Raw genomic sequence first — 19,683 nt, forward strand, 5'->3', positions numbered from 1 at the left:
CGGCTTCCCGCCGCCCAACCTGGCCAGGCCGAGGTTCCTGGGAGGACCGCGCCATCTTGTGGCCGAAATGACACCTGCGCTTCAGGTCCCCAACGTGGAAGGGCCGTGGTGCGTGGCTAGGAGGGAGGCCTTTGGGTACGAGCTGGATCTCACGCCCGTAGCGGAGAGCCTGTCTCCTGCTCCCTCACTCCAGGGAAAACGCGGGCGTGGCGCAGGCCTGGCCCAAGTGACCCTCAGGGCCGCTGCCCTGTCCCCTCGGGTAACCACGTCTCTCCTCGCTCCAGGAGCCCCCACCGGGCCGTTTCCGGGATGGCGACTCGAGGGCACCCACGGCGAAAGTCTCCCGGGACTTGTCCAGCCGGGCCCCCGGGGGTCTTAACCTGCCGGCGCCGGACCAGCCCCCGCCGCACCTGCAGACCGGGGCCCGCTCGCGTGTCCGGCAGCGCCGCCGGCGGCTGCTCATCAAGAAGATGCCCGCGGCCATGGCCACCCCAGCCAACAGCTCGGCGGGCCCCGCGGTACGGCCGCTACCCGGAGCCCGCGACGGCCGTTGGGCGGTCCTGCAACGGACGCAGCAGGAGCGCAAGAGGCTGATGCGGGAGGCGTGCGCCAAGTACCGCGCCAGCAGCAGCCGCAGGGCCGTCACACCGCGCCACGTGTCGCGCATCTTCGTGGAGGACCGCCACCGCGTGCTCTACTGCGAGGTGCCCAAAGCCGGCTGCTCCAACTGGAAGCGAGTGCTCATGGTGCTGGCCGGGCTGGCCTCGTCCACCGCCAGCATCCAGCACGACACGGTCCACTATGGCAGCGCGCTCAAGCGGCTGGACACGTTCGGCCGCCAGGGCATCCTGCACCGGCTGCGCACCTACACCAAGATGCTCTTCGTGCGCGAGCCCTTCGAGAGACTGGTGTCCGCCTTCCGCGACAAGTTCGAGCACCCCAACAGCTACTACCACCCCGTCTTCGGCAAGGCCATCCTGGCCCGCTACCGCGCCAACGCCTCACGGGAGGCGCTGCGGACGGGCTCGGGCGTGCGCTTCCCCGAGTTCGTCCAGTACCTGCTGGACGTGCACCGGCCCGTGGGCATGGACATCCACTGGGACCACGTCAGCCGGCTCTGCAGCCCCTGCCTCATCGACTACGACTTCGTGGGCAAGTTCGAGAGCATGGAGGACGACGCCAACTTCTTCCTGAGCCTGGTGCGCGCGCCGCAGAACCTCACCTTCCCTCGCTTCAAGGACCGCCACTCGCAGGAGGCGCGCACCACGGCGCGCATCACGCACCAGTACTTTGCGCAGCTCTCGACCCTGCAGCGGCAGCGCGCCTACGACTTCTACTACATGGACTACCTGATGTTCAACTACTCCAAGCCTTTCGCAGACCTGTACTGAGGGGCGGGGCATCTCACCCGGGCGCAGGTGCGTCCTCGCCTGGGAACCGAGATGCACCTGCAGCCACAGGGCCGCTGCACCTGTTGCATGCAGCAGGCCCGAGGTCTTGGGTGGGGACCCCAGCCGCTGTCTTGTACCTGCTTTCTCACTCCTCAGCTGGGGACGGTTCCTGGGGGCCACGAGGGGCACCCAGCAGCTCAGCCAGCAGTTACAATGCCCAAGAGAGTCAGGACAGGGGGACAGGGGTCCCAGCAGCCGGGATTACCCCTGCGGTCCCTTAGCCAATGCCTTGAACCAAACCACGCGGTTTGCAGCTTTTCTACGATGGTAGGGGGGAGGGCACAGGTTCCAAATAAAGCACACGGTTTCCAGAGGCAGTAGTGTCTACACTGTGTGTTGCTGTGGAGACAGGGTCCCTGTCCCAGGACAGCCTGAAACAGGGCCCTGCAGAGGGGCCCCCGGGCAGGAGAGGCCTGAGTGGGAGGGGAGCCGAGGGGGCCCAGCACCTCTTATCCAGGGACCACCCCCCCCCCCGCCGCCTCCGAGACCAGGACCCCGTCAACTGGCCTCTCCCGTCTCAGACCCAGTGTGACCATCTAGGGGGTGGGGGGGAGACCTGCGACCCTCCCCGACCCCTGAGGCCCGTGGGCATCATTTCTACCTGGGCCTCTTGGAAGCCCCAGAGGGTGCCAGCGCAGTGCTGAACTCTGGGCAAGCTGACCCTGGGCTCCATGGGGCCCTGCCTCTGGGTCTCAGTGGGTGCAGCTCAGGGTGACGGGGAGGGGGAGGGGTGGTCACGCTGTCCCTGGCTCTTTGCCCCTCTGGGCTAAGCAAGGCTTTGGCCCAGAGCTGTCACCTGCAGACCCCTGCCCCCTGGCACCTCAGAGGAGATGCCACACGGGAAACTTTTCCTCTGAAAGCAAGCCTTCTCCACACCTGAAATGCCCGTGGGATTGTCACAGTCAGGCCCAGGGGGAAGGGTGAGTGGCTGCGGCTGTGTTGGGGTTGGATTCGGGGGCTGGGGCGAAGTGCAGGCTCTCTGCTCTCTGTGTGGCAGCCTGCGCCTGCCAGGAGCCCCCGCGTGCCCTCCCGAGTCTTCCTGAGGGACTTCCGTGGTCCAGCCCAGGAGTGCCCCGTGGCCACAGGAGGTGCTGCTGGGCCCTGAGGCACAGACACGGCCAGATCCAGCCAGGCTCACCACGCATGAGCCACTCCATCTCCCCTGCCTCCACGCTGGCCCCCGGGGACGCGCCTTGTCCGCAGGGGGCTGTGTCCACCAGGATCCTGAGCTGTGACAAGGACCCCCTGCCCGCCCCAAGTGCCGGCTGGACATGGCCTGGGTTGGAGACGAGACTGCACTCGGGGCCTGAGGGACTCCGGAACCCGGGGCAGGCAGGTGCCGGGAGGCTTAGAAAGCCAGCGAGGCCAGGCCAGGGTCAGAGTGAGAGAAGCGGGGATGGACTGGCTGATGGTGACCCAGGACAGCTGCCCCTTGGGCCTGGTGCTCATGAAATGAGACCGAAGAAGTGCCCCTGGCCGGGGTTGCATCATCTTGGGCAGCCTGAGGCGGGGTCTCGTGACATCTGCTCAGCAAGGGGACAGCTGCAGGCCCAGCTGGGCAGCCTGCAGGGTGGCTTTGCCAATGCTGCTACGGCCGGGAGGACAGACGGAGACTGCCCCGGGCCAGGCGTGGGCGTGTGTGTGTGAGCGTATGTGTGTGTGCAAGTAGGGGTGTGAGTTGTGGATGTTCGAGTGTACACACATGAGCCTGTTTGTGTCAGCATGCTTGTATGTGAGCGGGAGTGTGTATCTGAGTGTGCTGTGTCAGACACCCAGCCTGAGCCATGCACATGACACACACAGCGTGGCCGTTAGAGAGGGGTTATGTCTCTGGGTGTCCATGATCAGAATCACCTGATGGCCCCCAGGGTGACCTCTGCCTGAGTCTCGCCCCCCCCCCCGAGGGCACTGAGGTGCAGGGGCCCAGCCCCGGCTCTGGCCTCACGGGCTTGGGGAGGGGTCTCAGCCCCAGCGTAGGAGAGTGGGTGTGGGTATGCGAGGGAGCGAATGTCTGTGTTGTTCGCACACATGTGTGTGGGGGGCAGGCAAGTCTGGGGTGAGGGGCGTGTGTACACGTGTGGAGGGATGCTGTGGACAGACCGCCTCCTCCTCTATCTCCTCCTCCCCTCCCCTCCCCTCCCCCCTCCCTCCTCCCCCTCCTCCCCCCCTCCTCTGTGGGATCTGCCCCCTCCTCATGCCGTCCACTCACCTGACTACAGTCCAGTGGGGTGGTCTGATCAGGGACCCAAGCGGGGACCACAAGCAGCTCCCGGGGTGTGAGGACCCCTTGAGTCCTGAGACTGCCCCAGGCACGGCCCTGCCCCTGAGCAGGCACAACAGGCCGCCCCCACCCAGGGTCCCCTATGGGGCCTTGAGCGGCCCTGGGAGAGGGGATTTGAGGCCCAGGCGGGTGGGCATGAGCGCCAGCCAAAGCTGCCTCCTCCCCTCTGTCCAGGTGCCTGACTGCACAGGGCCTGTCCCAAGGCCCCAGGACAGGGCTGGGCAGGTGTGGGCGGGGAGACAGCCTCCAGTTCGCCCCTACTCTCCAGCGCCGCCTCTTTGCCAATTTGATCCAGGGCGGTGGGGTGAGGGGAGCCCTTCGTGGGGGCCCTGAGGGCTGGGGGAAGCCGCCTCACTGCTGTCCTGGCCCCTACCCATGGCCACAGCCACTCAAAGGAGCTTCCTCTTGGGGTCTGTCCATCCATCCATCCCTGCCCCAAGCAGAGGGAGCCCCCCTCCCCCGACACACCAGGGGTGGCAACCCACAGGGCGCAGGAACTGGGATGTGGTCTCACTGCTCCCACCTCTGGGGACCCAGGACTGAGAAGCACAGTGAGCCTCGGATGAGGTCCTGGAGAACCTGGGGGCCACCCTGGGTGCGCGGACAGAAGGGGCAGCGGCTGCCCAGCCCCCGGCCCAGGCTCCCAACCCGGGGAGGACCGGCGGGGCGCTGGGCTCGGGCTCCGGGCATTGCCTGCAGGACCTTCGGCACAGGGGCTCAGCTGTGCTGCGGCAGCGCGCGGCGGGGGGGCTCCAGGCGCAGGGCTGTCGGCTGCCCCCGCCCCCCCCCCCCGCTACCCCAGGAAGGGAGTGGGTGGGAGGTGGGCCGCGATTCCCAGAGCTTTTGGATCCTAGGACCAGGACAGCGGCCAGAAGGGAGTCATTCCCAGTCGAGGGCTCTGGCGGCTCGGCCACGTCGCCGCGGTGTGGGGTGCCGGCCGGAATCAGGCGCTGGTGACCACGACGCACAAGGTGCTGTGCCGGCCCCGACGCGCCCCGCCGGACGCGCCCCCGACCCCCAGCCACCCTGTTCCAGAGGTGAGGCACGGAGGCTTGGCCGCAGCTGCACGGCCGCAGGGGTTGGAGCTGGGCCGCCTCGCGTTGGTCTCACCGCTTGCCGCGGTCCCGGCGGGGAGCTGCGGTCTGGAGCGGGCGGGGGGCGGGGGCGGGAATGGAGTGGGAAGGGGGCAGTTCTCCACAGGCGCAGAGACCACCCGCAGCCGCCAGGTGACGCTAAGCCCCTGCTCCTGCGCAGCGGCCTGCTATCCCCGGCTGGGCCACCAGGTGGCAGCAACACCCCGACTTGAGCATCCCGCGGACCCGGAGAAGGCCGTAGCCGGCCTCCCCGCCACGGGGACACCCGGGCTTTGCCTGTCTAGTAGATCCTCTTCATTCCTTGCACCCACTCACCCCTCCAGGCTGCTGGACTCTCTCACCAGCGGGAACCATGGTCTGGCAGCCCCCTCCTGAGCGCGGGGCCAGCCCCTGCCACCACGGGCCCCCAGCCCTCACCCCCTTTCTGGCCTCAGGGAAGTCCCCCCTGCTGCCTCCCCACTGCACCTGCCCCTCCCTCTGGCACCACCACCCACACCCAGAGCGCACAAAGATGACGCCAGACTGCCCTGCTCTGCGTGTGACACTCCTGCCGACGCACGCCCTCGCCACCCTGCCGGACCCCCAGCTCACACCCCCCACCCTGGCCCCTAGGGCCCCCCGGGTCAGCTGCCCAGCCGAGGTCTCTGAAGGCCCGGCGAGGGGGTGCTGGGTCCTCACCTGTACCACTTGGCTCTCCCGTGCCTCTCATTCCCCACTGGCCACCACCTTGCAGCGACCCCGATTCCTCTTCTTCCCTCTGCCTCCCAACAGGCACCCGCGTCCACGCCCCCCTCCCCACCCCCACCCCCCAGCCCGTGCCCCACCCCAGGTTCCCACTGGCTTCTCTGTGTGCACTGAGTGTTGGCTTTTAAGTGCCTGCAAGAGATGCAACGCTTATCTTCCCTGCTTCCTTGCACATGGGCTACGGAGAGGTTAAGGAATTCACCCAAGGCCATCCGAGCCTGGGAGTCCGGCCCCCATGTCCAGTGACAGCTGCGAAGGAACGCAGGGGGCCCTGGGCAAGGGGAAGCCGCGCTCTCCGGGGCTGCAGCAGCAGGGGGCAGGGCGGCGCTGGCTCCTCACAGGCAGAGAGACAGCGGTGGGGTCTGTGGAGGGGCTTAGGGGTCCGTGGCTTTGGGGACAGTGCCATGTCCTGTGGTTACAGGACAGGCTGTGGCCAGGCTGGGCAGAGGGCAGACACCGCCCTGGCTCCGAGCGTGCAGACGAACCAGGTCCTGCATGTGTCCCCTGTGGGGTCTGCAGCCAGCATCGTTCCCCGCTCTGCCCCCAGCTCCATCTGTCTCACCTGCGGCCCCCCTGCTCCTGGCTCAGGGTTGGCCCTTGTGGGTGACAGTTACAAGGGCTACAGCCAGGCCCCTGCTTAGGGTGCAGGGCCTGGGAGCAGGGCTGTATGGGATGGGATCTGTAAACCCAGGCAGCACTGGCAGAAGAGGGGCCCAGGGCGAGGGGCCTGAAGCCTGCCCGCAGCAACCCCCCACCCCACCCCTATGGGGCGGAGCCAGACAGGACAGTGGGATGGGGTTTGGGACGGAGCCTGCTCCCTCTCCACACCCAGGTGCTGAATTCTACTTTTTCCTTGTATTTATTTCTTCTTAAACCCCGCTTCTTTCCCCCAAGGCGTCTAATCTATTATTTAACATCGGATTGTGCGACTGAAACTCCCAGGCAAATTGAAAATTATTTGTGTTTGAGGTTTCAGGCATGAAGCCGAGGCAACCGTTTCGGGGCCGACCTGGGAACCTGGGCGAAGGCAGAGAACCCGCAGCTTGGCTCCTGGAAGGGGCCGGGTGGCGCTCCGGGGTGGGGCTGGGGGTGGGGGTGGGAAATCCACAGGCCCCGGGGGTCCGGCTACACACAGGCCTGGCGCGCCCGGAGCCCTGCGCTCAGGGCTCATTAATCTCCACGTGGCATTTCACTTGGGAAAGGCTGCCGACACCTCCCACTGGCCAAAGTCCTGGAGAGCTGGAGCAGGTGCAATCAGTCACCCTGGCCCGTGCCCCCCCCGGGGCACAGGCCGCGGTCCCAGGAGGATTAATGACACAGGTGCGAGGGCTCCGCATCATTTTTCAGGGCTTGGGCTCTCCATGGAACTGCAGCAGGGGTTGCGGACCTCATGGGGCCTCTGAGCAGGGCACCGAGGTGCTGGGTGGTGGTTAAGGGGCAGGGTTTGGGGTGGGGCTGCCCCCCCCGGCCCTCTGGCCCCCAAGGCTGACAGAGCCCGGGTCAGCACAGAGCGTGTTCCTGGGCGTGACGCAGCACCCCCCAAAGGGAGGCAGGCTGAGCACAGGGCCGAATGCATAAACACCGCATGTCGGGTGGGCGATTGGCCTAGGGGTTAGGACACCTGCTTCCCGCTCTGGCTCCGACTCCAGCTCCCTGCTAATGCAGACCCTGCGAGGCAGCAGAGATGGCTCAAGTGGCCAGGTTCCTGCCACCCACGTGGGAGCCCTGGATCGAGCCCTGGCTCTCTCTCTCTCTCTCTCTCCCTCTCTGTCACTCTCAAATGAAAACAGCCATCCATGTGAATTCTCCCATGGATGCCGGCAGCACCTGTGTGCCAGGGGCCAGAGCGTGGGGAGCAGACACCAGGTCAAGTTCGAGCCAGCAGGCCACCATCAAGAGTCTGGGTTTTATGCTGAAAACAGCAGGGAGCCACTGACCAGCCAGCGCAGCCCGGTTTCTGTGGCCAAAGGGATCTGAGCGGGGCTGGGAGGCTGTCTTGGCCCCGCGGGCTCTGTAACAGGACGCCACTGCTCACTGTTCTGAGGCCCTGCCAGGGCCGGGGTGGGGGAGCTCGCTCCTGACTCAGAGAGGGTCCCCAGCCCACGCTCGGAGGTGTATCGTAGCACCTGTCAGGTGAGATAGGTGATCTTCTCCAGGGCCATACCCTCCCCTGCTCCCAGCACCATGGTCACTCACCTGTCACCACATTTGGGGACACACCCACTTGGGCCCAGGCGCTCTTAGGCCCAGAGCCAGGGCCCAGCACCTGGGACCAGAGTGACCCTCTGCCACCCAGATGGCCATGGGAGTTTCCTCTGTCCCTGCAGGAACCCCCAGCATTGCTCCCCGCCCCGACCCCAGGCCCCAGAAGCACATTGTCCTTCACCCTGTGTGGTGTGCACGAAGCCACACCCTGCCACAGACCACCACCGCCACTGTAAACTGAGCCAGAGCCCAGCGGGTCCCGCCATGCGGCCACTCCGCAGAAACACTGCCTCCGCACCCCACAGGGAAGGCGTCATTTTTCCAGAGGCCTCTGCAACAGATCCAAGGATTGATCACAGATCATGCACACACACGCATGCACACACATGCATACACACACGCATGTGCACACATGTACGAGCACACACATGCATGCACACATACACGCACACACACACCCCTCAGTGAATTCCCGAGGAGGGAAGGTAAAAGCATATCTTCATGCAACAATCCCTTGGGGGTGAATAATAGAACCCGTGGGCTCGATTTCCGGTGCACATGGGCCTCCCCGATGGCGGCACACACACAGCTGGACAGTGGGGCCCAGGGCTGGGACCTCCCATGCCCCCGGCTGCGAGTGCCACTTCCTGAGTGGGCTCTTCCGTGCCCTCCGGTCCCACAGAGGAGCCGCTTCGTCTGCTCAATCTGTGTCCGTGGCAGAGACACCGCCGGGGTCCCCTATGGAGGCTGCTCCCCTGGAGGACTTGGCCCCTGCTCCGTTCCCAGCCCCCACCCCCAGGGAGGTGCAGGGGTCTGGCACTTTGGTTTCTAGAAGTCTGCAGGTTGGGGCTGGCACGGTGGTGTTGTAGGCTAAGCCTCTAAGCACCCCATTTGGGCGCTGGTTCAAGTCCCAGCTGCTCCTCTTCCCATCCAGCTCTCTGCTAGCCCACAGGGAGAGCAGTGGAAGATAACTCAGGTGTGTGTGCCCCTGCACCCATGTGGGAGACCTGGAAGAAGCTTCTGGCTCCTGACAGCCATCTGGGGAGTGAACCGGTGGATGGAAGACCTCAGACCTCTCTCTCTGTCTTTCCCCCTCTCTGTCTGTAACTCTACCTCTCAAATAAATAAAGAAAGAAAATCTTAACGAAAAAAAAAAAAAAGAAGAAGAAGAAGAAGAAGTCTGCAGGTAGTGGGGAATGCTCACAGCAGGAAACAGCTGGAACACCCATCCACAGCGAGATGGACGAGGAGAGGGGGTCCGCTCCGCTCACGCTGCCTCGTCAGACGTGGCCGTGAACGAGAACGTTCCGGGTTCCTCTGTTCCCCCGATCAACAGATCCTCCGAGCACGGCTGGGTGAGACCCACTGTGCTCACTGAGGGACACACAGTCCTGAGCAGCAAGCCCACCTCCGACGTGCAGGACTCAGCACACTGGGGGAGTCTGACCCTGGTAAGCAGAAACAGTAATGACCTTGGCAAGGGCTACGGAGGAGATGACCTTGGAGAAGAGAAGGGGAGGGGAGGGGAGAGGAGGGGAGGGGAAGGGAGGGGAGGGGAGGGGAAGGGAGGAAAGGGAGGGGAGGGGAGGGGAGGGGAGGGGAGGGAAAGGGAGGGGAAGGGTAATCCTCTGCCTAGCGGCGCCAGCACACCGGGTTCTAGTCCTGGTCGGGGCGCTGGATTCTGTCCCGGTTGCCCCTCTTCCAGGCCAGCTCTCTGCTGTGGCCCGGGAGTGCAGTGGAGGATGGCCCAGGTCCTTGGGCCCTGCACCTGCATGGGAGACCAGGAAGAAGCGCCTGGCTCCTGGCTCTGGATCAGCGCAGTGCGCCGGCCGCAGCAGGCATTTGGGGGTTGAACCAATGGAAGGAAGACCTTTCTCTCTGTCTCTCTCTCTCTCTCACTGTCTAACTCTGCCTGTCAATAAAAAAAAAAAAAAAAAAAAAAGATTGCATCTCTGTGGGCGGGCGCCATGGCGTAGTGGGTAAAGCCTCTGTCTGCAGGGCCGGCATCCCATATGGGTGCCAGTTCAAGTCCCACTGCTCCACTCTGACCCAGTTCCCTTCTAATGGTCTGGGAGAGCAGTGGAAGATCATCCAAGTCCTTGGGCCCCTGCACCCACGTGGGAGACCTGGAAGAAACCCCTGGCTCCTGGCTTCCACCTGGCCCAGACCTGACCATTGCAGCCATTTGGGGAGTGACCCAGTGGATGGAAGACCTGTCTCTGTCTCTCCTCCTCCCTCCATAACTCTGCCTTTTAAATAAATAAACTTTTTAAAAAACAAATCTTTTTTTTTAAAGATTGTGTCTATGGTACCAGCATTGTGGCACAGCGGGTTAAGCCATCGCTTGCAACACATGAGCGCTGGTTTGAGTCCTGGCTGCTCCTCTTCCAGTCCAGCTTCCTGCTGGAAAAGCAGCTGAAGATGGCCCCTGTGGGAGACCCAGGTGGAGTTCCAGACTCCTGGCTTCAGCCTGGTCCAGCCCTGGCTGTCTTGGTCATGTGGGGAATGAACTGGCAGATGGGAGATTCTCTCCCCCCACCTCTGTTTCTCCCTCTCCATATAACTCTGCCTTCCAAAGAAATCTGTAACTCTTTAAAGATGGCTTCTGGCATAGACAAAACAATGGCGTCCAAAGATTCTGCACCCTAGCCCCTGGGACCTGAGAGGGAGGATCTGGGATATGAAGGATGACCTGGGTACCTGGGGAGGGGGGCATCTCGTGACCACAAGGGGCCTAGAGAGAGGGCAGGGGGCAGCAGAAACAGGGATAGGAGTACGGGAAGGAAGGAGCCTTGACCCAGGGAAGTCAGGAAGCTTCTAGAAGCTGGGACAGGCGCGGAAACACATCTTTCCTGGCACCTCTGAGGGAGCACAGCCCTGCTGACCCATTGAGGCTTCTGAATTGCACACCGGTGAGAACGGTCTGCAGTTCAGAACGGTGAGAACATCCGCGCTTCCTGTCACAGCAGCGAGAAGAAGCTAATACAGCGCCACAGCCCAGCTCCAGCTTCTTCTGCCTCCTCTCGCAAAGCTGGGTCCTGGGAGGGCCTCCCAAGGGTGCCCTGGGCACTCCCACCCATGAGGTTCTGCTCCCCGAGAGACCCAGCCTGCAGCAGCCTGGGAGAGAGCAGGTGCCGGCCGGAACTTGGGCACCTGGCCCGCCCTCTTGCTTGCCCGACTGCAGTGGTAGGTGACACGGACATGTGCAGTTGTGAAAGCTGTCACTCCTGGTGGCTGGGGATGGTTTAACCCATGGAAGTGTGGTCACCGAGGCAGCGTACGAGGCATTCCAGAAAGATCAGGAGAAAGCAACCTCGGTAGGATCAGGTGGCCTTGCCACCCTTGACCATCACTTTCCCAAGAGGTAACCAAAGGCTGAGCACAGTTAGGAGTCCAGTGTGAAGCCAGAGGGCCTGCTGGGTAGGCAGAAGGAGCCGCTGGTCTCTGGAGCTCAGGGGCAGGGAGCTGAGACCCTCAGGATGGCCATGCTTCTGGGATGAAAGTGTTGACGGAGGCAGGTCGGCTGGCTCCAGCTCACACACCCTCGCCTTTGGGTTGGCACAGCTGAGTCGCCAGGACTTGAACACTCTGAGCTAGCGGAAGTGGCCCATTCCCGGCCCTGCCTCCCCGGGGAAGGGCTAGTGCGCCTCCATTCCTGCAGGAAATGCCTGCCGTGATGGCTACAAGAACCCCTCCCCTGCTCCCTGCCTGGTAGGGCTCCTGTAGCCCAGGAGAGGCTTCCGGTACCGAGCAGCTCCCACCCCCACTCACTCCAGCCTCACAGCCCCTCCCTGCCGATCCACAACCGTCAGAGTCGTGAACTTTCCACGTGTCTGCAGCTCCTCCCTTATGGAGTCCTGGGCTTCCCCTGCCCATGTGGCCACTCGATCCCTAAGTAGTGGCCAGGTGGGCTGTGGGGGCCGATCCTGCACTAGGGACCAGTTTAGCCCCAGTGATGTTTCAGGGGCCGCACCAGGATATCCTGAGTAAGGGAGAAGCAGTGGCGACGCACACCTCCTGCCTCTCACGAGGAAACGCAGTTAGGCTGGTCTCTCTGGGTTCAGAGAGGACTCCAGACCCCAGACCCCAGACCCCAGACCCCAGACCCCAGACAAGGACATGAGAATCGCTGTCAACTTTGAGCCAAGTCCAGACCACTCCTCCCTGGCTTGTGTGTCTTGGGCCATGTGTTCCAGAGGCACCCTCTAATTTTGGGGGTTGCCGTGATGGGGGAAGACACTCTGAGGAGTCCGCGACAAGACCCAGAGGGAGAATTCCAAGGCAGACTTGAAGTTCCGTCCCAGGGACAGTGTTCATGCAGCGTCACAAGCAGCTCCTGGTGTGGTACAGGCGGAGAGCCAGACTGGGACACACACGGGAAAACGCAGCTGCAGCCACACACCACCATCGGGCTCCGAGACCTCCCAGGTCTAAGGTCAAGTGGACCCAGCAGCAGCCTGGGTGAGGTAGAAGTGGAGCATCTACGATCAGGCATGGGCTGCGTGGGCCAGGAGCCTGCGCTGGTCGGGGTACAGCTGGCTAATGAGACAGGAAAAAGCCAGAGCTTGCATCACAGGTGTGCTGGCTTCAGATGCGGAAGCAGGTTAAAAAACAAACAAACAAACAAACAGGGCCGGCGCCGCGGCTCAATAGGCTAATCCTCCGCCTAGCGGCGCCGGCACACCGGGTTCTAGTCCCGGTCGGGGCGCCAGATTCTGTCCCGGTTGCCCCTCTTCCAGGCCAGCCCTCTGCTGTGGCCAGGGAGTGCAGTGGAGGATGGCCCAGGTGCTTGGGCCCTGCACCCCATGGGAGACCAGGAAAAGCACCTGGCTCCTGGCTCCTGCCATCGGATCAGCGCGGTGCGCCGGCCGCAGCGCGCCGGCCGCGGCGGCCATTGGAGGGTGAACCAACGGCAAAGGAAGACCTTTCTCTCTGTCTCTCTCTCTCACTGTCCACTCTGCCTGTCAAAAAAATAAAAAATAAAAAAATAAATAAAAATAAAAAAAACAAACAAACAGGTGGCGTCCGCACTTCAGCGCCACACAGCGGTGGCCTGGAAAGAGGGGCGTCCTCACCATGGCTGTGGCTTTAGGCCAAAGTCACCCACTTTGGTGGGAAGGGCAGTGGCCTATGGCCGGAATATGAATGGACTCAGGGCTTGGCCAGGTAGGTAGAGATCTTGCGAAGGGAAGACTAGAGGACCAGGAGAAGTCACGTGGATGGGGCTTGGCACAGCGTGTGACTATGACTGCCTCACTGGTTAAGGCCCGCTGGGGCATCCCTCATGAGAGAGGCACCCATCAACCAAGAAAACACAATGAGCCAGCCAATGACATCAGCCAGCTCCTGCGGTCAGCCTCGTCACTGCTGGAGCAAAGAGCGAGAGGCAGAGGCACCGTGGTGGTAGGGCCAGGGCTACGAACGGGCCTAACAGCCCGGGTCTGCTCGCTGAGGCTGCTCCAGCTGCTGCCGCCGCCCGATGCCCAGTGTTCCAGCAGCAGAGACCCACTCTGAGTCCAATAGCACAGCGCTGCTTGAGGATACCAGTCGCTTGCTGACACGCTGCGCCCTCGGGTCCCTAGTGCCGCGACAGCAGATCACCCATCAGGGTGACTGATGAAGAACACAGATCTATTTCTTACCTTTCTGGTGTGGGGCCCTCGTACCGCGTTGTCCCGTGGCGGAAGGCAGAAGGGTGACAGGGATGAGCTCATCTCTCTCCTGGAACTCCGCCTCCTGAGAGCAAACCCGCTGCTGAGAGAGCAGCGTTCGTCCAGTCCCTGGGCAGAGCTCTCATGACCTAACTGCCTCTAAAAAAAAAAAAAAAAAAAAAAAAAAAAAAAAAAAAAAGATTGATTGATTGATTTGATAGGCAGAGTTAGAGAGAGGCAGAAGCAGAGAGAGAGAGAGAGAGAGAGAGAGGTCTTCCATCCGCTGGTTCACTCCCCAATTGGATGCAATGGCAGGAGCTGCACTGATCCAAAGCCAGGAGCCAGGAGCTCCTTCTGGGTCTCCCATGTGGGTGCAGGGGCCCAAGGACTTGGGCCATCTTCTACTGCTTTCCCAGGCCATAGCAGAGAGCTGAATGGGAAGTGGAACAGCTGGGACTCGAACCGGCACCCATAGGGGATACCAGCACAGCAGGCAGCAGCTTTACGTGCTGTGCCACAGCGCTGGCCCCTAACTGCCTCTTAGAGTTCCTGTCTGCCCCCACTGCTGCCTTGGGTACGGTTTCCAACACACAAACCGGGAAGCATACATTCAAACCAGAGCAGCCCCTTTCATCCTGGAAGAGGCAATGACTGACTTTGTTAGGAATAGACACACATTGTGAGTATGGGGCGGCCTTTCCTGCCACAGCCTGAGCCAGACCACTGACCGAGAGCTTATGAGTGTTTGATCCATCAGTGCAGGACTCCACGCGACATCCAGGAGTCACTTCACAGCAAAGAAGGGGTGAAGGTGAGCACATGACCACAGAGGCTCTGGTGACCTGCCATCCCCTGTGGCGCCACCCTGAACCTGCACATCTGATAAAGCCATGGGAAAGTCCATACGATGCACAGCTAAAGGGCCAGCTCAGTGGTGCTATTTTGCAAAGATGAGGTCCCAACCTCTAGTTAAACGGACAGTAGGTTGACAGGGTTCTGCCCCTGTGTGAGATGCAGAGTGAGGGCCTTCTCGCTGTGAGATGTCTGCCTCCTGGCTCTCAGGACCTGTCAATATGTTACCTTTCATGGCAGAAGGAACCATGCAGGCAGGGAGTGATAAAGTTAAGGATCTGGATTGGGGCCAATGTTGTGGTGCAGCGGGTAAGGTGTCACCTGCAATGCCAGCATCCCATGTGGGCGCAGGTTCATGGCCCGGCTGTTCCACTTCCGATCCAGCTCCCTGTTAATGGCCTGGGAAAAGCAGAGAAGGGTGGCCCAAGTGCTTGGGCCCCTGCACCTGCATGCGAGACCTGGATGAAGCTCCTGGCTCCTGGCTTGAGCCTGGTCCAGCCCTGGCTGTTGTGGTCATCTGAGGAGTGAACCAGCAGATGGAAGATCTCTCTCTCTCTCTCTCTCTCTCTCTCTCTCTCTCTCTAACTCTGCCTTTCAAATAAATAAATAAATAATTAATTAAAAAACAAAAAGGGCCTGGGTTTCCCGAGTGGGCCCCGTGTAATCCCAAGTGTCCTTCTAAGTCAGGAGGACAGTGGAGGTTCCGTGTGGGAGTGAAGCAGCGTGAGAAAGACTGCACGGGGCTTCACTGACGCTGATCAGGGGGAACCCTCCGGCAGCTGGGAAGGGCAGGGAAGCGGCTTCTCCCCAGAGCCTCTGGAAAGGGTTCAGCCCTGTCTGTTCCTGAACTGTAGCCCAGTGAGACCCGTGACCTTCTGAGCTCTGACATAAGGGATTTATGTTGTCTCCACTCATCAAGTCTGCAACAGTTTGATACAGTAGCAAGAGCAAAGGAATAGACCGCCTGATAGGAACCCGGGGTCCAGGAGCCACGCGGTAGAGGGAGCAGTGCTCTGCTCGCCATCACTCCTGCGGGCCCGCCTGGGGAATCTGGCCTCCATCGCCACGCGCTGGGCCCCACCTGAGCAGTGCCTCCATCCAGAGTCCCACCGACCTGCAGTCATGGCTGCTGCCCAGGCACTTGAGGCTCCTTGTGTCAAGGAACGGGCAGGCCTGAAAGGTCCCCATCTTGGTCCCTGATGGTCCCAGAGGTGGCGTTTACTCTACAGGGGGGGCAGGGAGGAGTCTGCTCGGTGCCTGATTAATCCGCATTGGTGCTTCCTGGAAGTCCGTCACTCAGCGGGCAGGAGGGGCAACTCTGATCTGAGAAGGTCCGGGTGGCCAAGGTCTCAGACCCCTTGGGGATGAGGACTTGGCGACTCCATCGGCATAGCCAGGGAGACCAGGGCAGCTGGAGACCAGAACGGACTGTGGAGAGTGGATGAGTTTCCACCACAGCCTCAGGAGCCAGGGCAGCAGCGGAGGCTGTGGCTAAGCTCAGCCATCCTGTTCCATATTCTGCCAGGGAGAGGCGCTCTGGACCGCAGGGGAGCCGCTTCCTGAGAGCATGGGCAGACACGGGCGTGAGCGAGCCATGCACGCGTTGGGATGGGTTGGACACTGGAGTGCACCAGCCCCATTCCTCTTGAGTGATGGGGAACGTGTGACCCAGCTTCCAGAAGTGCTGCCTGCACAAAGCTTTCAGCCTTTGGAGACTGCCCAAGGTCAAGGCCCACATCCGACAATCAGCGTGGGGACAGAGAGCCCACCTCACTCACTCCGGGTGGGGGAGCTGCTGGTGGGGTCGGCTGAAGCCGCTGCTGAGACTGCGTGAGAGCCCACCTTCTGCTCACATGCTTGCCTTTCCCCCTTGGTCAGACATTGATGTAGGAAGGACCCCCCTCCCCAACTAGACCCCCGCATGCTAACGTCCACCCCAGTCTGCTTGGCGGGGAGCTCAGCCTGCAGCGGGGCAACAGGGGAGGAAGAAGGCTATGGCTGGAATAATCATGGTATTAGAGAACGAGGGAGACCTTGCAAGACGTGAAGCGGTTCTGTGACCTTTTGAAAAGCCCTCTGCAGCTGCTAGAGGGAAAATAGATGGTAAGGGAGAGAGGGAAAGCAAAGAGGCCCGAGAGAGGGCACCCAGGTGGGAGATGATGGCAGCGCAGGTCCGAGGAGTCACGCTGCTGGGCTCGAGGTGGGCAAGGAAGACAGAAGAGAGGAAGATGGAGGTTCCAGCTGCGTCCCAGGTTCCGGTTTGCGGTGCTCAGTGGCAGGTGCACTGGGTGGTGACACTGGGAGGCCAGGGGAGGAGGAGGAAAGATCACATATCCTGGTCTGCACTTGCAGGTTTCAACATCCTTGCGGTCTGCAGGTGGGGGGAGGTGTGGCCTGGGAGCCGCTGGCGCTGCACGGCCACCTGCGATTCTGTAGGGAGGAGGAAGGAGAAGGCAGCCTAGGGATGGCCAGGCAGACAGGGACAGGCCAGCAAAGGGGACTGACAGCCTGGGTGAACTTGTGCTGCAAAACAAATGTCCCTAAAACCTCAAAGGCCTGAAAGCTGTCTCCTCCCTCCTCATCCAGGACCTGTGGGCTGGCCAGGACTCTGCGAGGGACCATGCCCCCAGGGGCCCCCAGAGGAAGAGAGGGGGGCGGTTCCCAGGCAGCGCCAGACGCTCTCCTTGTCTCCCCCTCCTCCCCTTCCTGCTCTTCCTCCTCTGCCTCCTCCTCTTCTTCCTCAGGCAGCCGGAGGCTGAGGAGAGGACAGAAAGGCCCTTGGTGACTGACAAAGAGGCTTATGGGAACCAGGCCAGCAGGACCTGGAACTTTCCCCTGGGAGCCGGAAGCTGGGGGAGACAGGAAGTGTAGACCACTCTGCATGTTCCGTCTGCTAGGAGGGGTGAGAGAGATGGGGGAGAGGCTGAGGGGGACGCCTCGAAAGGTTCAGGTTTGTGTGTGGCAGAGAACTTAAATGGACGTGAGGCCAACGGACTGGGCCTTTGAAAGGGCAAGGTCAGGCCGGCACCGTGGCAAAGCAAGAAACACTGCCACCTGTGACGTCAGCATCCCATAGGGTTCGAGTCCCAGCTGCTCCACTTCCAATCCAGCTCTCTGCTATGGCTTGGGAAAGTAGCAGAAGATGGCCTGGGTTGGGTCCCTGCAACCTGCATGGGAGACCCAGAAAAAGCTCCTGGCTCCTGGCTTTATCCTGGTCCAGCGCTGGGTGTTGTAGCCATCTGGGTAGTGAACAGCAAATGGAAGCTTGCTCACTTGTGCTCTCTAAAAGGGAGAGAGGGAGAGAGGGAGGGAGAGAGGGAGGGAGGGAGAGAGGGAGAGAGGGGGAGAGGGGGAGCAGGCAAAGGCAACTCTGCAGAAAGAATCAAAGTCCTGGGCGAGAAGACACAGCCCCCATGGACTGCAGGGCCTGGGCCCCTGCGATGGCCTCACGTCCCCAGGGCCTTCCCCGTCCTCTTCCTGGGGTCACTGTCCGAGGTGACAGTACCCAGCAGAGCTGCACCTGAGGCCCGAGGTGGCCAGGCTGGAGGGCGTGTGGCCAGGGGCTGGGTGTACAAGCTTGGATGTGTGTGCGCGCACCCCTGAGGGCCCCGCGGGGGAGACAGGCGGTTAGGGGCCAGGTGTGCTGACAGAGGCGGGTTGGCCAGGGCCAGCTCGTCCCGGCCACCACATTCCAGGACGCTTCTCCATGGAATCTGGGAATTGCAGACAAGGGCCGGGCCTTCCAGGTCTTTATGAAGGTACATGGGGGCATTTCAGAAAGTCTGGGGAAGTGGAATTTGGAGCAAAACATTTTCAGAGTCCATGCATACTCTGCATTGTTCCTGAACTTTTTGAAGACCGCTGGTGAAGGAGGAAGGATATGGGGTATTTTCGTGAACCATCGATAGCTGATTTATACCTTCCAAGTGTTTCGACCTCTGATAAGAGTGGTGCTCCTACACTCTGAAATCCTTAGGGGCGGGCAGCGAGAGATGATAAACACTCACACAATTTGGTACAATACCTGCAGTATATGTACTATGTAATTATCAGTCACAGAATAACATGTATATCATCCGGAATGACTGCGCGCGCGCACACACACACACACACACACAGAGCCATGTATTGCCTTGGGTCATACAGACACAATGCCTCTGGGCTCATCATAAGCATTTTCAATAAGCAGTTCTAGAGTCTCCAGGGACAGCTAGAGGATTTTCTTCCTGTGGGAGCAGAATGCCAAGAGGTAAACTCATCCATAGAAGCTACTAGAAGCCTCTGCTTAGCCACTATCCGGTCACCTGCCTTTGGTGAAGCCACCAGCAGCAGCAGCTGGGGGTCTTTCCACCAACCCTGAGGCTGTGTCAGGGATGTCATTGCTGTCCCCAGGCACCCCCGGGGGCAAGGGGTAAAATTGAATCAGTGATTGAACCTGTCACACATACCAGGGGAATGAGATCACCAGGGTGTGGGGGCATTCATTTGTAATTAGTTCTAATTACTGGAAGAATCAGTGTTTCAATTTTTCACAACTTATCTGTCTTCTCATAAAGCCCTCAAGTCTCCCCCCAGTTCAGTCAAAATCCTCCTATGAAATTTCTATCAGCTGATGCATCAGGAATACTAGCTAACCATTTTGAAAAATAAATGCTTTTTCAGGTCCAGACTTCAAACAGGAAGCCAAAGTTCATTCTAGATTGATGAGGGACCTAAGAGGGAAAACAGAACTGTGAAAATTCATAGAGGGAGACACTACTGAGATATACCAAGATGCCTTTTCTTTTTGTACTTCCTTGGGTGAACTTGCAGCTTTTCAGCCAGGCTTGCCTGCCTAAGGGTGGAGGGGAGGGAGGGAGAGAGGTGGGGGTGGGGCTGTGAGGAGGGGGAAAAGGGAGGAAGTGGAGGGGGAGGAGGGGAGAGAGAGGACAGGGAAGGGAGGAGCGGGGGAAGGAGGAGAGTTGTGGAGGGATGGGGCTCCCAGCGTCCTTTTCGACCAGCGGCAGTCAGGGTGCCCAGGCATTGGAGAAAAGCGAGAGGGGAACATCAGGGGCCGGCAGCTACCTGCTTCCTTGCCACTTATGTGCGAGTTGCAACACTGGCAGATGTGTGTGTTGTTTATGGATGCATTTCTGTGCTGTGGAAAGTGTGACTGTGTGCCCAGGAGTCCTTGGTAGCAGATTCCACTGCGAGAGAAGGGAAGGGTCTCTACTGGGCTGCATCATGTTGTTTTCTTTTGAAAGAGAGATCTGAAGCCAGTAGTTAAAATGGCAGCATTTATGACATCTGGGTGTCTGAGTGTTATGCTTTCTGCATTTTGAAATATGAGGGAAAGACAGACTGAATGAGGAGGAAGAGTTTGATTCAATATATAAAAAAATCAATGTGTGTTTGTGCACTCGGGC

At 60.8% G+C, this 19,683-nt stretch overlaps 1 protein-coding gene and 1 long non-coding RNA gene across 3 annotated transcripts in view; one reads left to right on the forward strand and one right to left on the reverse strand.

Annotated features, from left to right (window-relative positions):
• The window catches only part of CHST8 (carbohydrate sulfotransferase 8), a 118,664-nt gene extending 116,903 nt beyond the window's left edge, over window positions 1-1,761 (forward strand). For both annotated transcript variants that reach the window (XM_051846727.3, XM_051846729.3), the window contains exon 4: window positions 285-1,761. In XM_051846727.3, the coding sequence (XP_051702687.2) occupies window positions 285-1,391 (1,107 nt within the window). In that variant the 3' untranslated portion in view covers window positions 1,392-1,761. The remainder of the gene's footprint in view (window positions 1-284) is intronic.
• Window positions 1-19,683, reverse strand: part of LOC127491297 (uncharacterized) — a 32,529-nt gene that overhangs the window by 5,068 nt on the left and 7,778 nt on the right. Inside the window, exon 2 of the long non-coding RNA XR_011384230.2 lies at window positions 13,418-13,585. This is a non-coding gene — a long non-coding RNA (uncharacterized LOC127491297). The remainder of the gene's footprint in view (window positions 1-13,417; window positions 13,586-19,683) is intronic.

The sequence above is a fragment of the Oryctolagus cuniculus genome, chromosome 18 (assembly GCF_051225735.1).
Source record: "Oryctolagus cuniculus isolate XC-2025 breed Fujian yellow rabbit chromosome 18, ASM5122573v1, whole genome shotgun sequence".
Classification (NCBI taxonomy): Eukaryota; Metazoa; Chordata; class Mammalia; order Lagomorpha; family Leporidae; genus Oryctolagus; species Oryctolagus cuniculus.